Here is a 13,856-nt window from a genome sequence, read left to right as displayed (position 1 = left end):
TCTGGACCCTTTAGAGTAGCCGTGCCCTTAACTGTTACTTTCAAGAGGCTGCTGTATTGTATTTGTTGCCCTCTTTGGTTTTTACTGTGCTGTCTGGTAGGCTGATTTTTAAAGATAAAAGGCACCCATATCATAACCCTGACATAAATGGGCTTTTACAGAAATTGCAGTATTCTCAATGTGGGAACCCCAGACTAAATGTGAAAAATAAAAACCTCCTGTGTTTGACTGTGTAGCTGAAAGGACCATTAAACCTGTAGAAGTGCTGTACGTTATTGGCTTTATGAATGTCAAGAAGTTACTTGGGCCTAAAACAAAAAAAGATTTTAAAATCTTGAAAAACGGATTCTGCTCATTGTACTCATTGGTACTACCATGGAAATCTTTGACCAAACGACATTAATTAGCTATTGAGCACAGAGTCTGACCCACAGCATTTGGTAGCTGTTCTGTGAAAATCTTGAGCCAGCGTTTCTTCCAACTGTGAGAGCCAGCCATCCTTATTCCTTCCCGTCTCAAAATCTTCCTGATGTATTTTTCATGCAACAAAGGAATAAATCTAGTTTGTGAAATTGTATCCCAGCTTTATGCCTACTTTTTCCCACTGAACCACCTTTATTCTTGGTTTAATTTGATGATCTTTCCATCCTTTCTGCTGATTATGTAAAGTTTGGGTTCTAAAATGCCAAATAAAATTTTCACAAAAGAAAGAATCATTTGAGATGTGCCTTCTTCAAATCTGGAAGGCATTGTCTCTCAGAGTTCTTTTCCCCAAATTATTTTTTACTCCTGAGGGCTGTGCTTCTGGCTTACTTACTCTGTAATTGTGGATTCATACAAAATATTTCTCCAAATAGAGATTTGCATGTAAGAAAGTAAATGGAAATTAATATCCATAAAACTTCAGTGCTGTGATTTAATTTTCAATGTGTATATCAGCTTCTGTTAACTCCTACTGTTGATCACACTGATTTACATCTCAGGGGCAGTTTAATTCAGTCCATTTCCCCTAAAAGATGAGCCTGAAGAATACAGCATACTGTATGGAACCAATGGATTGGAGTAATTTTAAATTCCTCTTCCTTAAGGAACTGGATCCTAGAGTTTTGTATTTTACGTCTGTTGAAAGAATAAAAAGGCTATCTTCAATGCTGGCGTTTTCAACAAAACCAAGTCTTAAAAAAATCCTGTACTAACAGAAAAAGTGAATTATAAATGCTTTACACGGCCAGCCCGTGGCTCACTGGGGAGAGTGTGGTGCTGATAACACCAAGGCCACCGGTTCGGATCCCTATATAGGGATGGCCAGTTAGCTCACTGGGTGAGCGTGGTGCTGACAACACCAAGTCAAGGGTTAAGATCCCCTTACCGGTCATCTTTTATAAAAAATAAAAATAAATGCTTTACTTCATTCACAAGTACAGTGAAATATTTTTCTACATGAGACCCCACTACTGGGTGGCCAGCTACTTGCTGTTGGTGGTGTTTTTCTCATTTCATCTGAATGTTTGGCTGGTATAGACTCAGCCATTTTCAGTTCATAGCACAGAGTATCTATCAGAGTCTTAGTACAGTAATGCCTCATTTAGATCCACACTGAAGAGCTCCAGGTTCTTGATGCTTTGCTTTTTGCTGCCTTAAGCAGTGTGCGCTCCTTTGCTTGTGTCAAATAATGAGGGGCTACCCCCTGCTCCTGAAGAGGGCATGCCTGAGCTGTTTGTGCAATCTGTGCCACCTAGATGAGTATTGCTTGGCTATACTCTAGAGGTAGCAAAGCTTTCTTGCTGAAAATCTAACTTCCCTGATTTTGGGGGCTTGTTTTAGGTTATCCTTCTCAACCAGTTGAACAGAGGCCACTTCAGCAGATGCCTCCTCAACTCATGCAGCATGTGGCACCCCCAACACAGCCACCACAGCAGCAGCCACAGCCACAGTTGCCTCAGCAGCAGCAGCAGCCACCAGCTCCCAGTCAGCCACAATCTCAGCAGCAGCAACAGCAGCAGCAGCAGCAACAAATGATGATGATGCTCATGATGCAGCAGGATCCCAAATCAGTTAGGCTTCCCGTCTCCCAAAATGTCCATCCCCCGAGGGGCCCCCTGAACCCAGACTCCCAGAGAATGCCCATGCAACAGAGTGGCAGTGTGCCTGTCATGGTCAGTTTGCAAGGACCTGCCTCCGTGCCACCATCACCTGATAAACAAAGAATGCCAATGCCTGTGAATACTCCTTTGGGAAGCAATTCAAGGAAAATGGTATACCAGGAGAACCCACAAAATCCTTCTAGCTCTCCACTGGGAGAGATATCCTCACTCCCTGAAGCAAGTGGCAGTGAAGTACCATCTGTCTCAGGAGGCCCAAATAACATGCCTTCACATTTAGTAGTTTCCCAAAATCAGTTAATGATGGCAGGGCCAAAACCATCGCCCCTTTCGGCAACTCAAGGTGCAACTCCCCAGCAACCCCCTGTAAATTCCCTGCCCGGCTCTCATGGCCACCACTTTCCAAATGTGGCTGCCCCAACCCAGACATCTAGGCCTAAAACCCCAAACAGAGCCAGTCCCAGACCCTATTATCCTCAGACACCCAACAACCGCCCTCCCAGCACAGAACCTTCAGAAATCAGCCTGTCACCAGAAAGACTCAATGCCTCCATAGCAGGACTCTTCCCTCCACAGATTAATATTCCTTTACCTCCTAGGCCAAATTTAAACAGGGGCTTTGATCAACAGGGCCTCAATCCAACAACTTTAAAAGCCATTGGGCAAGCACCTTCAAATCTTACCGTGAATAATGCTTCCAGTTTTGCTGCCCCACAAACTCACAAATTAGATTCTGTGGTTGTGAATCCTGGAAAGCAGTCTAATTCTGGAGCAACAAAACGGGCAAGTCCAAGCAACAGTCGCAGGTCTAGTCCTGGGTCCAGTAGGAAAACCACCCCAAGTCCTGGGAGGCAAAATTCTAAAGCCCCTAAACTTACTCTGTCCTCTCAAACAAATCCAGCCCTGTTGCAGAACATGGAGTTGCCAAGAAATGTATTGGTCAGTCCCACTCCTCTGGCCAATACCCCTGTACCTGGGAGCTTTAATAACAACAGTGGGCTGAATCCTCAGCATCCCACCGTGCCTGTGGCTGCAGTGGGGGGTGTTCTCGAGGATAACAAGGAGAGCTTGAATGTGCTTCAGGACAGCGATTGCCAGAATTCCCAGGGTAGGAAGGAGCAGGTAAACACTGAACTAAAAGCAATCCCTGCCCAAGAAGTTAAAATGGTTGTCCCTGAAGATCAACCCAAAAAGGACAGGCAACCTTCGGATCCTAACAAACTTCCCAGTGTTGAAGAGAACAAAAATTTGGTGTCTCCTGCTATGAGGGAAGCACCAACATCCTTAAGTCAACTTCTTGACAACTCTGGAGCTCCTAATGTGACTATTAAACCCCCTGGGCTTACAGATCGGGAAGTAACACCTCCAGTTGTTCCTGGGGAGGACCTCAAAAAAGCATCTGTCATTCCCACACTACAGGATCCGTCTTCTTCTAAAGAACCCTCTAATTCCGTAAGCTTACCTCACAGTAATGAGCCGTGTTCAACTCTTGTGCATCCAGAATTGAGTGAGGTCAGTTCTAATGTTGCACCAAGCATCCCTCCAGTAATGTCAAGACCTGTCAGCTCTTCCTCCATTTCTACTCCCTTGCCCCCAAATCAAATAACTGTATTTGTCACTTCCAATCCCATCACAACTTCAGCTAACACATCAGCAGCTCTGCCAACTCACTTACAGTCTGCACTGATGTCAACAGTCGTCACAATGCCCAATGTGGGTAGCAAGGTTATGGTTTCTGAGGGACAGTCAGCTGCTCAGACTAATGCCCGGCCTCAGTTCATTACACCTGTCTTTATCAACTCATCCTCAATAATTCAGGTTATGAAAGGGTCACAGCCAAACACAATTCCTGCAGCCCCACTGACAACCAGTTCTGGCCTGATGCCTCCCTCAGTTGCAGTCGTCGGCCCTTTACACATACCTCAGAACATAAAATTTTCTTCTGCTTCTGTACCACCTAATGCCCCCTCCAGCAGTCCTGCTCCAAACATACAGACAAGTCGACCTTTGGTCCTCAACTCACGAGCCACCCCTGTTCAGCTTCCTTCTCCCCCTTGTACTTCTTCTTCAGTTGTCCCCCCTCAACCCCCTGTCCAGCAAGTTAAAGAATTGAATCCAGATGAGGCTAGTTCTCAAGTGAGCACCTCAGCAGATCAGAGCACTCTGCCCTCTTCACAGTCATCCGCAATGGTTTCTCCCCTTTTGACCAATAGTCCAGGTTCCTCTGTCAACCGGCGAAGCCCAGTCTCATCTAGTAAGGGAAAAGGAAAAGTGGACAAAATTGGCCAGATTTTGCTGACCAAGGCGTGTAAGAAAGTTACAGGCTCTCTCGAGAAAGGGGAAGAGCAATATGGTGCAGATGGAGAGACCGAAGGCCAAGGGCTAGATGCTACAGCCCCAGGGCTCATGGGAACAGAGCAGTTATCCACAGAGCTGGACAATAAAACCCCAACGCCCCCAGCACCCACTGTACTAAAAATGACCTCTAGCCCTGTGGGCCCAGGCTCCACCTCAGCAGGACCTAGCTTACCTGGCGGTGCTCTCCCCACCAGTGTACGCTCGATAGTAACCACTCTGGTACCTTCTGAGCTCATCTCTGCGGCGCCGACCACAAAAAGCAATCATGGTGGCATAGCATCAGAGCCACTTGCAGGTGGCCTAGTGGAGGAGAAGGTGGGATCCCATCCAGAGCTTCTACCCAGCATAGCCACTTCACAGAATTTAGTCCCAAAGGAAACTCCAGCCACAGCGCTGCAGGGGTCTGTTGCCAGACCAGAACTCGAGGCAAATGCTGCCATAGTCTCTGGACAAACTTGCAGGTGGCCTAGTGGAGGAGAAGGTGGGATCCCATCCAGAGCTTCTACCCAGCATAGGTATGTACTTGGGACTTGGCATCATCTCATGTCAGAGTTTTTTGGTGACCTATTCCACAAGAAAAAGCATGACTTTTTTTCTATTTGAAGGAAGAAGAATGGGCTAAGTGGCAATAGTTAGTGATAGTTTTATTTATTGAAAGTACATTTAAATCTAATGTTAAGTTTACATTTAATAACATGGTTCTCAGCTCATGAAATAATACAGCTTTCATTTTTATAAGTTTTTCAGTTTGCAAGGAAGCATTTTTACTTACATTATCTCACATCATCTTCATATCAGCCATGTCAGATAGTCTTAACCCCATCCTATGAGCAAGAAGATTGAAGCTCAGAGAAGTTCAGTATTTGTTCCAGGTCTATACTGTGACCCTCTAGTTTGATACCATCCCTTAAGTGTGAACAGCAGCTTCTGCAGGTTCACCTTACCCTTTCTGTCTGGGCTACTTTAGGAGAGCTTTCCAGAAAATCAGGTTTCAGGATAATAGACATGGGAAGAAAAAAATGGTTAAGAGTTAGATAGACTTGGGTTAGTATCACAAGACCAGCATTTACCAGTTGTACGGACTTCAACCAGTTACTTGACCACTCCAAACTTCAGTTTCCTCCTTTGTAATATGGGGACAATAGTTGTAAGAATTCAATGAGGTAGTGCATATAACATGCTTAGCACAGGGCCTAGGATATAGTAATTGTTCAATAAATGTTTTTTTAAAAATGTTATTAACAGTTTTTTTGATGTAGTTTCTTTGTAAATTGGTCCATTTCATTCATGTGTATCTAGTTCAGGTTATTTTCTATGTACTGTTTAGGTTATTTCCTATGTACTGTTAAGGTTATTTCCTATGTACTGTTATGCTTCCTTCATTAGCATAGATGTCCTTATACCTCCCATCCCTCCCTTCCCTGCCTTCCTCCTCCACATGGTCCTCCTGTGAGGCTTAATTGATGCAAAAGCTCTATTTCCCCAGAGTGGAATAGTACACACTGCCAGAGCTGGGAAGGCCCTTTGCAATATCCTAGACCAGCAAATAGTACATATTTTGCTTATGCAGCTAAAATACTTCTAGTTCCTATCACTGAGTGGTAAGCACCCAGAAGGAGGGGCAGAAAGAACACAAGCTTCAGGGTAAGATCAGAGTTTAAATTTTAGCTCCAGTGGTTACCAATTGAGTTGAATAAGTTCTTTAACCTCTCTTAAGCCATGTACTTCACCTATAAAATGTAGATTGTAATTCTTCCCAAAATTTGTGCAAGGATCAATGAGAGCACTTAACATAAAGTGGCTAGCACACCGCCTCACACAAAGCTCTGGAAAGGTTAATTTCCCTTCTCCTCCCTGCCTCTTCACCTCAGTGTTAGAGATACAGGGAGGGATAAAGGCCTTCAAAGAGTTCACTGCCCGTACAGGAGATAGAGATTTCATAGGACTGGGGCCTCTTTGTTTCTACTGATGTAGGTGAAACCTAACAATAAAAAGAAACCTGGTGTGACTTAAATATATTCTCTACTATTAAATACTTCCTTTCAGAGAATTTTTTTCCCCTCTGGTACCAAGAGAATAATGATGAATTGATTAGAAAATATTTTTTATCTGGATCATGTATATTAATAATAGAGAAATATGTGAGCCTTGGGAGATGAACCAGCAGTTGGACAAAGTTCTCAATTTTAGTTAAGGCCACCCAATTTGCTTAAAGTGATTGTTTCTATTCTTTTTCAAGGGGCTTCTGTGCTTTTACCTTGAAAATGTGTGAAACCAATAATGAAGTTAAAAATAGAAGTTAAGGTACAATTTTAAGCTTTATCAGATAAGTGTCCAAAATAAATTCTTAAATACAAATGTATTATTGACTGCTTCACTAAGTAGGGAGAGAAATTTACAAATCAGTTTCCACAAGAGGGTAAAACTTATTTTTGCAGAGTTTATCTAGTATTTTAGACTGAAGTGTCAAGATTGGAGGACATACCCTTTAGTGACTGTGGCATATCGGTGCCTTTAATCTTTACTGTATAATCCAGGAAGATTCCGCTCTAGAGTACATTGTGTATTCTATTCCATTCCTTAAGGGCCTAAATTCTCTCTCCTTCAAAGCCTCATTCTTATGTTTCTCCCTTTAATGTACCTTCAGATTTCTCAACCTAGAAACGATCTCCCTTGCTTTGGACTCCCGTAGCACTTTATACTTTATGTGTCTACTTCATATGACATCACAGTGCACTTCAGTATACCACATGTGTATATCTTATCTTTAATACTAGACTGAGTTACTGGTGTACAAGAAGGATGCAATTTGGTCTCAAAGGGTACCTGGCACGGTGCCTTGCCCCTAGTAAGTTCTTTGTGATTATTTGTTAGATAAGTAAGTAACATGTCAAATTGATTTATTCGTTAAGTATGAATTGAATACCTGCTGCTTTATGCCCACCATTCTTCCTAGGTACTGTAGAAAAGTATAAAATTATATGATCATTTCAGCTCTCAAGGAGTGTTGTCTTTAAACAGGTGAAATAGGTTTTTTAAAATACTGAGGTGAATGGTATAATTGTCCCTCTAAAAAGGGTTTGGATTGCCAACTAAGTTATGCTTTTGAGTTTTTTAGAGTAGTGGTCAGAACTTGACCACAAGAAGCAAAAAGTATAGGTGCTATTGTTCTCATAGTCATCTCCTTCCCTCATCTTTATAAACACAAAAAAGAAAAACATAAAAAATTAAGTGAGTTTTAAAATGTAATTTCAAAGCCAACTTCAAATACTGCCCTCTAAGACTATGTGTGTTTCAGCCATTACTTAGCCCTTGATTCAGTTATTCTTTCTGTTTTAGACAAGAAAGTAAAGGGCTTATGTTTTTCTTCCCCTTAGCCACTTCACAGAATTTAGTCCCAAAGGAAACTCCAGCCACAGCGCTGCAGGGGTCTGTTGCCAGACCAGGTAAGGAGCATTTTGTTAAACTTCTCAGAATGGGATGGATTACATGGGAAGGAATGATTGCTGTCTTCAATGTCACATGTTCTCATGCGAGGAAGGGGCTGGAACTATCTTATTTGCTTCAAAGCAGACTTCATTTGAGTGGCAGAGCTTGTATAATACTATTTGAGGTTATTTTTCCCCTGACCCGCTTGCTCTCTCACACATTTGTAGCATCAGCCAGGGAACCCAAGAAGAGTATCTCAGTGCCCATTGTCTGCCATCCAGCCATGGGTGGTTTCCATTGCAGAATTTGCCCTGTTCCATGACCCTGACACCCATAGCTCTCAGCTGTCTAGATGGCATATGACTAATTGGGGTGACAAGCATTAATACACTAAGATAGTAACTGCATTATCATGACAGGAGTGGAAGCTTATTCAGAGAACCTCTGCTACAGTGAGGTAGCCATTCCTCTAGGAAGGCAGTCATTTCAGTCATCTCTGGATGGCATTAAGTTTCTCCCCATGACCAACTTATTGTAAATAGTACTAGGGATGGTGTTTCTGGAAGGAGGAATCTATGGTAATCTGACAAATAACTGCTGTGGGATGCTGGGTCAGCTCTAACTGCATGATGATGTTGATGGCAGTAGCAGCACTGTTTCTACCTTCATAGATTAGACTGCCAAGACAGGTAAATATCATAGACATGTTACAATTTAGTCTTGCCTGGCTCTTTGTCACTGTAGGTGATGGAGGGGTAAAAAAAAAAAAAAAGTGTGACTAGTTCCCACAAAGAGGTTAGAATCTCATTGAAGGTACAATTCACACGCTTGACAAAATTAGTAAGAAAAAAACAACACAACCATGTTTAATTTTGTCAATCTAAGCCAGTAAAAGTAAGGTATAACTTGTGATTATTTTATTTCATTTCGTTTTTTAAAAGATGACCGGTAAGGGGATCTTAACCCTTGACCTGGTGTTGTCAGCACCACACTCTCCCAAATGAGCTGACCGGCCATCCCTACACAGGGATCTGAACCTGCGGCCTTGGTGCCATCAGCACCACACTCTCCCAAGTGAGCTGCGGGCTGGCCCTTGTGATTATTTTAAAACCTGCTTCAGGGTGCTATGTCCTGTGTAATGGATAGGACTTTCTACTGCACACTCTTTGGATAAAATCAGGCCTCTGAAAAGAATGCATTAGCAAAAAACATTTCAGCTACCTGGATTCTTTTCTGCTAACTGTGTACATGATACCTGACATTTTGCTGGTCGTTTGGGAAAGGTACACATGGAACAAGTTATTCAGAGAAGGGGTCATACAGTAAAACTCATTTTTGGTGAGAAAAGAACCAACTAGAAATGGGAAGGGAATTCTATTTCCTGCCTCAACTCTTTACTCCAGGTCTTTCCATATCATTTTTCCTTCTTCTCAGAGTAATTAGCTGAAGAATCCTATTCCTTTTAAAAGTCTGGCTTAAATGAATTTCCTTAAAATACCCCCAGAACCACTGATTTCCTTCACCAAACCCCTTTGATCTCCATTTATATGAATTAGCAGTTGTTGTGTTAAAATTCTCAAAAGTATCAAAGTTTGTCTTATTTCAAAAGAGAAAACTAATCAAGGTTAACACCTCTTTTAACTTCAGCCATTTTCATCTTTGAGCACATGTTACCTGAGTTTGAGCCAGCAAGGCAGCAGAGACTCAGTGATTTGGTATCTATTTCTTATAGAGGAGTTTCCAGATTTTGTTGGTTAGATACAAGGAGATAAACAGCAAATGAGAAGCAAGGATTCCCTTCTGCCAGTGTCTTGCATTGAAGGCAGAGTAGTCCAGCCTCTTCACACGGAAGGTTGTTATCAACACAATCATCATAGCAATAATAATAATAGCTAATATTGAGTTATACTAAGTGCCAAGTGCTGTAATAAAAATTTTTTTTTTTTTTGTCCTTTTTTGAGACCGGCCACACCGTGCTCAGCCAGTGAGCGCTGTGAGCGCACTGGTCATCCCTATATAGGATCCGAACCCGTGGCGGGAGCTCTGCTGCGCTCCCAGCGCCGCACTCTCCCGAGTGCGCCACAGGCTCAGCCCTGTAATAAAATTTTTATATGTGTTATTTCATTTAATCTTAACTTTGAAGTGGGTAAAGTGGATCCCCATTTTTCAGATGAGGCATTGCGCACAGAATAGTCAAGTAATTTGCTCAAGGAAACATGGCTAATTAAGCAGTGAGTTCAAAATTTTAACCCAGGCACTCTGACTTCACTGCCTTGAAAGAGGTTACCATGTAGGTATCATGTATCGGTAGGGCAGGTTATACATGCACACTGAGTGTGAGGTGCTGAATTCCCTAAATGGGAGAACAGATGCAGGGCTGTGGGGGGCCAGAGGCAGATCACTGCTATCTGGTACATCAGGGAAGGGCTTTCAGAAAAGATGGAACTACCTAAAATCATATAATAGAAAACAATGATATTTTTTCTGCTGGTGCTGAAAAGAAAGTACCTGGTAACCCAGAGGGTGCTCATTGATGCAAAACTCTGCTAGACAAATTACTGAGATATTCCCTTCTTGGACGGCATTGCTGGGAGGTTGAGGAAGACAGGAGCATAGGAGTCTGTAAGGGATTTCTCAAAGCAAAGCACTCTGCCCTCTAAAACTCAGTGAGGAAGTTTTTTGGAAGAAAATGTATCCTTGATAGATGTTCAAGACATATTTGGAGATTGCTTTTTTAAAAAGTACCAAGAGGGTGAAGATATTTTAAGAATGAAAACAATCTCTTCTATGGGACAGGAAGAGGCTTATTATTCTAACCTATTTGTAACTGGGTGAAATATAAACCAGGCAGTGTGAATTTAGTTCTATTGATCCAAACAGGATTATTTCACAGTGTGGAGTAGAAATAAAAATAGACTGTGTAAGTACCTTGGTCCCAGACAGACCTTGTTGTGTATGTGCCAACTTTGTCTCCATACCATGTAGGGTGAGAATCTTACTGGGCAGAGAGACACTTTAGACTAAATAGGGCATTTAGAATTCTTGTAGACACCTAGTTTCTCCCTGTAGACATATACACCAGGAGCTTCCATATCTCACTTTGTCATTCGTATTTTTTACAGAACTCGAGGCAAATGCTGCCATAGTCTCTGGACAAAGGTAAGATGATCATTTCTGCAGACTCATCATGAATACAGCATAAGCCTCTTTGAAGGATTTCAGTTTTCTCAGTCTTTAAAACTCTCCTCACCTTGTCCTTTTCCTTCACTATTACATCAGTCTGTTTTTACTACTAAACGTAGAGAGCTGTCATGAGTCCTAACACCTCAGAGGTAACATTTCTCTTAATAAAATCTGGTGGCTAAGTTTCTACCTTTTATGATTATTTCAAAAACTGAATGAGATAACATGTTCAGCACTCAACACAGTAAATAACTAGTAAATGTTCAATATATGGGAGCTCTTGTTATCATTGTCCTTAATAATAGTCCTTGCAATTACCTTCTAAAGTATAGCTGTTTGATCCTCAAGCAGAAAGAGAGAGTCAGACAGGGTCTGACCCCAAAACCCATGCTTTTTTCTGTTATACTCTCCTGCCCCACATAACCTAACAAAATGAAATAACAGCTGTGGCTTCAACCACAGGAATGCACTAAATAACATTTTAAAGAATTTCTTATATTTGTACAGCAACTTGGTTTGTAAAACACCTTCACAATAATTTTCTCATTTAATCTTCATATCAGCCCTGTAAGGAGGTAGTAATAGCCAACATATATTTGAATGCTATTCCATGCCATGCACTGAGCTACAAGCTCCCTAGATGTATTATCTCATTTAATTTTGACGTGTCTATTAGGAAAGTAAATTCTTTCTTTAGATGAGGAATCTTAAGGCTCAGAGAGGTTAACTAAATTGCCCAAGATTACAGAGTAAATGGTGAAGCTGAGATTCAAATCCAGACCTTCTGACTCCAGAGCCCTCACATTTAACCTATGTATTGAAGCAGACAAGATGGGAATTTATAGTTGAAGAGTCTAAAGGATAGAGAGAGTTAAATATCATGGCTAATAAATGCATAGCTAAGATTTGACCCCTGTTCATCTGACTCCAAATTAATTGCTTTTCCTGCTGTACCACTCTGCCTGTCTGGTTTTATTTGGATTAAACTAATATTTGGATTCTTCTGCATTTCACAAGCATACTCCAACCATATGGTTAGAGAAAGAAGCTGATCAGACCAATACTGTGGGTATTTGTTTCCAGAGCTGCTTGAGCATTGACCATATAAGTACCAAGACAGTATTGCTGTGGCTTTTGTTTTACCAGGAGAAAGAAGCACCTCCATTAGGAATCTTCCTTCCTCAGAGGCTTTGGCCATTTTCTGGGCTCCCAGCCAGAAAGCCATCCTTACCACCTCTAAGAAGAGGTGTAAATCTCCCTGACTTGTAATTCCACTCCTGCTCCAGCCTCACCTCTCCCTGACTCTTTGCTTGCCTTAGCCTTTTGGGTGTGGGGCAGCTGTTAGATATAAAGCTAGGGTAGTGAACACGGTGGTCCAATTCCCAGCCATAGTGCTACTAGCAAAGGGTCCTCTGGCAGGAGTGAACAGTGGAGGGGTAGGGATAGTTGACAGTCAAGCACGGTTCATGTCCTTAAAGAGCTCACAATATAGTGGAAAACACAAGCATTAAAATAGAACATGCTGTACCGTTTCATGGGTGCTCTAGAATGCCAGATACAGACTGTGAACCCAAAAAACAGAAGAGACAACTAGTGAGGTCATGAAAGACTCCCCAGAAGAGGTAGCCCTTTGACCAGTTGTTTTGTTGCATTACTTTTATTTCAGTTCCATGCCTTGCAAGCAAATTTAATCAGCTTTTTTTCTAATGATTTTTTTTTTTTGCTTTTTTCGTGACTGGTAAGGGGATAGCGCACTGGCCACCCCTATATAGGATCCGAACCCACGGTGGGAACGTCGCCTCGCTCCCAGCGCCGCACTCTCCCGAGTGCGCCACGGGCTCGGCCCCCTAATGATTTTTAAATGAAGTTTTTGAACCATTTAAATTTTAAAAGTTTATTAAAGAAAACTTGAAATTCAGATCAGAGAATTACAAAGAAGAAAATAACTCACTAATAAACCAGTATTTCTACGACTCAACAATATTTGCTGTGTGTGTTTTAATTCATCTTCTAGTCCTCCTTACAGAATATGCATACAGACAGAGATAAAGTGTCAGATTTATGTGTATATATCTCACACCCATTCATTCGTGGCTACATATATATATTTGTTATATATTATAGTGAAAATGAGATTGTACTATTCATAATGATGGTGACTTTTTTCCCACTTAAAGTGTCATAAACAGTTTTTGTCATTAAATAATCTTCCACAACATGATTTTTCATGACTGCATGTGGATGTGACATGATTTAGTTAACTAATCTATTGTTAGGCATTTAGGTCTTCTTTTTTCACTAATATAAATAAAATGCTTTGACATACTCATGTGTAATTAGAACTCTGTAAAAAGATTTGTTTCCTTAGGCACCTAGAAATGGAATTGCTGGGTCAGAAGATTACACGAGGGTTTCTCAACCTCAACATTATTGACATTTTGGACCAGATAAACTCTTCGTTGTGGGGGGCTGTCTTATGTATTATATAGGATGTTTAGTGGCATCCTTGATTTCTACCCAAAAGATGCCAGTAGCTTCTTCCCCCCCAAGTTGTGACAATCAAAAATGTCTCCAGACATTGACAAATGTCCCCTAAGAAGCAAAATTGCCCCCTATTGAGAGCCATTGGGTTACACAATTTACACTCCATTAGTAATGTATGAAAATGGTTTTGTCCCTGTATCCTAAAGAACACTGAATATTACCAATTGTAAAGCTTTGCATACTAAAAAAAGGGGGGGTTGAGGGAGGGCAGTCAATTTACCTACCAGTATATTGTGAATA

General features: G+C 41.6%; 1 protein-coding gene across 1 annotated transcript in view; it reads left to right on the top strand.

Moving 5' to 3' along the window:
* NCOA6 (nuclear receptor coactivator 6) overlaps positions 1–13,856 on the top strand; it is an 85,661-nt gene that overhangs the window by 53,259 nt on the left and 18,546 nt on the right. Inside the window, exons 10-13 of the mRNA XM_008571244.1 lie at positions 1,825–4,755; positions 4,922–4,975; positions 7,838–7,906; positions 11,012–11,048. Coding sequence (XP_008569466.1) covers positions 1,825–4,755; positions 4,922–4,975; positions 7,838–7,906; positions 11,012–11,048 — 3,091 coding nt within the window. The remainder of the gene's footprint in view (positions 1–1,824; positions 4,756–4,921; positions 4,976–7,837; positions 7,907–11,011; positions 11,049–13,856) is intronic.

The sequence above is a fragment of the Galeopterus variegatus genome, unplaced genomic scaffold (assembly GCF_000696425.1).
Source record: "Galeopterus variegatus unplaced genomic scaffold, G_variegatus-3.0.2 Scaffold670, whole genome shotgun sequence".
Taxonomy (NCBI): domain Eukaryota; kingdom Metazoa; phylum Chordata; class Mammalia; order Dermoptera; family Cynocephalidae; genus Galeopterus; species Galeopterus variegatus.
Note: the sequence above shows the minus strand (reverse complement) of the source record. Positions and strands in the feature narration are given on the sequence as shown.